At 31.1% G+C, this 3,196-nt stretch overlaps 1 protein-coding gene across 2 annotated transcripts in view; it reads right to left on the reverse strand.

Annotated features, from left to right (window-relative positions):
• Positions 1 to 1,182: 1,182 nt before the first annotated feature.
• Positions 1,183 to 3,196, reverse strand: part of LOC111085511 — a 17,355-nt gene continuing 15,341 nt past the window's right edge. For both annotated transcript variants that reach the window (XM_022384420.1, XM_022384419.1), the window contains exon 4: positions 1,183 to 1,704. In XM_022384420.1, coding sequence (XP_022240128.1) covers positions 1,701 to 1,704 — 4 coding nt within the window. In that variant the 3' untranslated portion in view covers positions 1,183 to 1,700. The remainder of the gene's footprint in view (positions 1,705 to 3,196) is intronic.

Raw genomic sequence — 3,196 nt, forward strand, 5'->3', positions numbered from 1 at the left:
ACTGTACGTCAAGTTCATACTACTTGAACAAAATACCCCTGAATACTGTACGTCAAGTTCATAGTACTTGAACAAAATACCCCTGAATACTGTACGTCAAGTTCATAGTACTTGAACAAAATACCCCTGAATACTGTACGTCAAGTTCGTAGTACTTGAACAAAATTCCCTGAATACTGTACGTCAAGTTCATACTACTTATAAATTATTGTACAGTTAGAACTTGAATTGTGAAATGTGCTCTTTAATGATAATTCAACCTTGCCCACTATAATGGACGTTTACGAAGTTTACTTGACTATAATTGATTTATCACCAGAATGAAAACTTTAAAAATGTTAAATGTTGATTTTGAACTTAATGAACTTAGACGGAAGTTTATTTAAACAATGATAAAACACCAAGTTTTAAACACGGAATTTTTTCTAATGATTTCGTTTTGATATATTATTTTGTTTATTTATTTGTTTTAGAGCAAAGCCACATCGGGTCAACGGATGTGTCCACCGCGGGGAATCGAACCCCGGATTTTAACTTTGTAAGTCTGCATATTTACCGCTGGTCAACCAGGGGACGCAGATTATTTTTTATTCAAAGATAAATATTTTTGAAGTGTAATATATATATATATATATATGTTTGCATTATAAATCAGTTTTAAATAATAATTATTATTGTTGATGAACGATGTAGTGAACCTTAGATAAGTTATCTATATACAATCGGTCTTTTGTGATGATAAAGAGACGATCAGATTTGGTGACGATTTTATTATTATTATTGTTTTTACTAATATGACCAGAGGTATCGACAATGTAGACCAATCGGTACATTTGGTTTTTTACGCAAGGGTAAGTTCTTGTTATACCAAAAGTTTATTTTCTTCTTTGCAGATTACAATAATTATCAGTTGAAACCCAAACTCAGTCCTTCTCTTGATTCTGGTGGTTTGTTTTTTGTTGTATCCTGTTCGTATGAGAGACGGTAGTCAGGGTTTTTACGCAATTTCGATTACAAGAGCACGAAGTACGAAAGAACCAGCTTAATGTATAGGCATCCGGTTTAATTTTAAGTAAGTGTAAGTTTCGAAAAAGTAACTCATGTTTTAAGTATTTAATTGTACCTGTTTGATTATTCAAAAAGAAGAATATGCATGAACGTTGGTTCTTCACACTGCACATGGTAAATATCAATTATTTATTAAAACTTCAGCATTTTACACATCGGATGACTGTAAATAATAACACAAAGTACATAACTCAGTTCGATTATTCACCTGTTTATATATTTTGTTCACAAAAGTCAATGTTCTATTAAAACAAGATTGAAATTTTAAATATGGTACAAAACTACATAAATAAGCAGGGTTAGAATTTGGCTCTTTTTATATCTCAGATATATAGATATATATATATATATCCTAAAAAGAAATTATTATTAAATGTTTATATATATATATGTAGGAATGTCATTGTGTAGAAAAAGAATTTTACAATCTAGTATGCTTCTAACCAAAATATAAATAATAAAACTTTATATATATATATTATGCTTGACAACTTGTAGTTTAAAATAATTTAAATATGTAAGCAAAAGTTTTGGCTATGGAAAAACATAAGAAGAAGAAGCATTGCAGATTTGACTGAACAAAGTTTCTTAGTTCCCTCTGACGTCATGTCCGATTTTCTGTAGGGTTGAAATTACCTAAAAAGAAATTTAAAAAATAAACTAACAAAAAAGCTATGGCACAGTAAGTTACTCAGAAAAAGTTTTAAATCCAGTAAGTAAATTTTAAAGTATGTCTTTATATGATTTGTTTGTTGTTAAACCTAAAGCTACACAATAGGCTACTTGACTTTTGTCTACCAAGGGTATCGAATCCCGACCTTTAGTATCCTTTTATCAGAATGAGCGTTTCGTTTCTTGTTCGTATATAACAAAACACGAAAGTATCGAACAACGAATGTCTGTAATCAATACATTTGTGTCCCCTTCTCGTACGAAAAAAGAAAGGAAAAAAACGCGCTTTTGGAAGAAACATTGCGTTAATAATCTAATATCACGCCTTCAAAAGGTTTCATTTGGGATTGCCTTAAAGAACATAGAGCGTGCAGGAATAATAAGTTTAGTTTGTCTTCATTCATGAACACTTCGCTGTCTTAATGATGGCTGTGGGAATTTTTCCTATCGATTATCTTCGCTACTTCAAAGTCTCTGAAGTAAAATTTGATTTATATGGTTGGTCTTTTTTGGAGCAGAAACTTCAAACGCATGCTTTATACATATTTGTATAATTGTTCCTTTTGGATAAGATTTTTCTTCCAATGTGGTTTATCGAGACCAAACAAATATATATCAAAACTCAATCAAACAGATGAGATCGGGCAGCACTATAACCTTATGCTGCTTACAGCAAGCTCATAGCATAATTCTATATCTGGCGAAAATGAAAACATAAGCCGATAAAGAAAACACGATATTGAAATAAAAATAATGTAGGAAATGATAGCTAGAGGAAACAAATATAGTCATAAATATAGAGTTAACCTGAACACTGTATAATAAATGTTAACCTGATGCTCCCTGAACACTGTATAATAAATGTTGCAGAATAAGGTGATTTTTCAAACCCAATGCTACTTGCGTCCATTTTAAACGCTACATTTGGAGCGTAAGTTTTACTAGTAACGAATGATACAATATTCTTGCATGTCTGATAATTAACTTTCTTCCCTTCTTTTATTTTTCGCTATAACCGACTGACAGACAAAGGTAAAATTTAGCAACTTGTTTTAAAGCGGAAACTAAAAATTAACTTCCAAATATATATGTTGCAACAATATCAGCTTTAAAAACACTAAACACCTAATTTGTGACTACGTCTCACCATCTATCTAGTTAGGGATTTTGTCGAAGAGTTTCATAGCTTAACACAGCAAAAAAAAAAGGTATGAATTCTTAAGTTTTTCAGGTTAGCTTAATTCGAACTTTCCTCAGCTCGAATAAGGTGATTAATTGAAATACGTAAAAAATATAGTTTAGTTGTAACCATTACCAGTTGTAACGATTTTGAACTAAGTTAACCTTGGTGGGTGACATTATTTATTGCAAAGATTTTGAGCTAAGCTAATTTTGATGGATGATTGGTTTGTTTTGGAATTTCGCGCAAAGTTCCACACGAGGGCTATCTGCGTTA

This window comes from Limulus polyphemus, unplaced genomic scaffold, assembly GCF_000517525.1.
Source record: "Limulus polyphemus unplaced genomic scaffold, Limulus_polyphemus-2.1.2 Scaffold437, whole genome shotgun sequence".
Classification (NCBI taxonomy): Eukaryota; Metazoa; Arthropoda; class Merostomata; order Xiphosura; family Limulidae; genus Limulus; species Limulus polyphemus.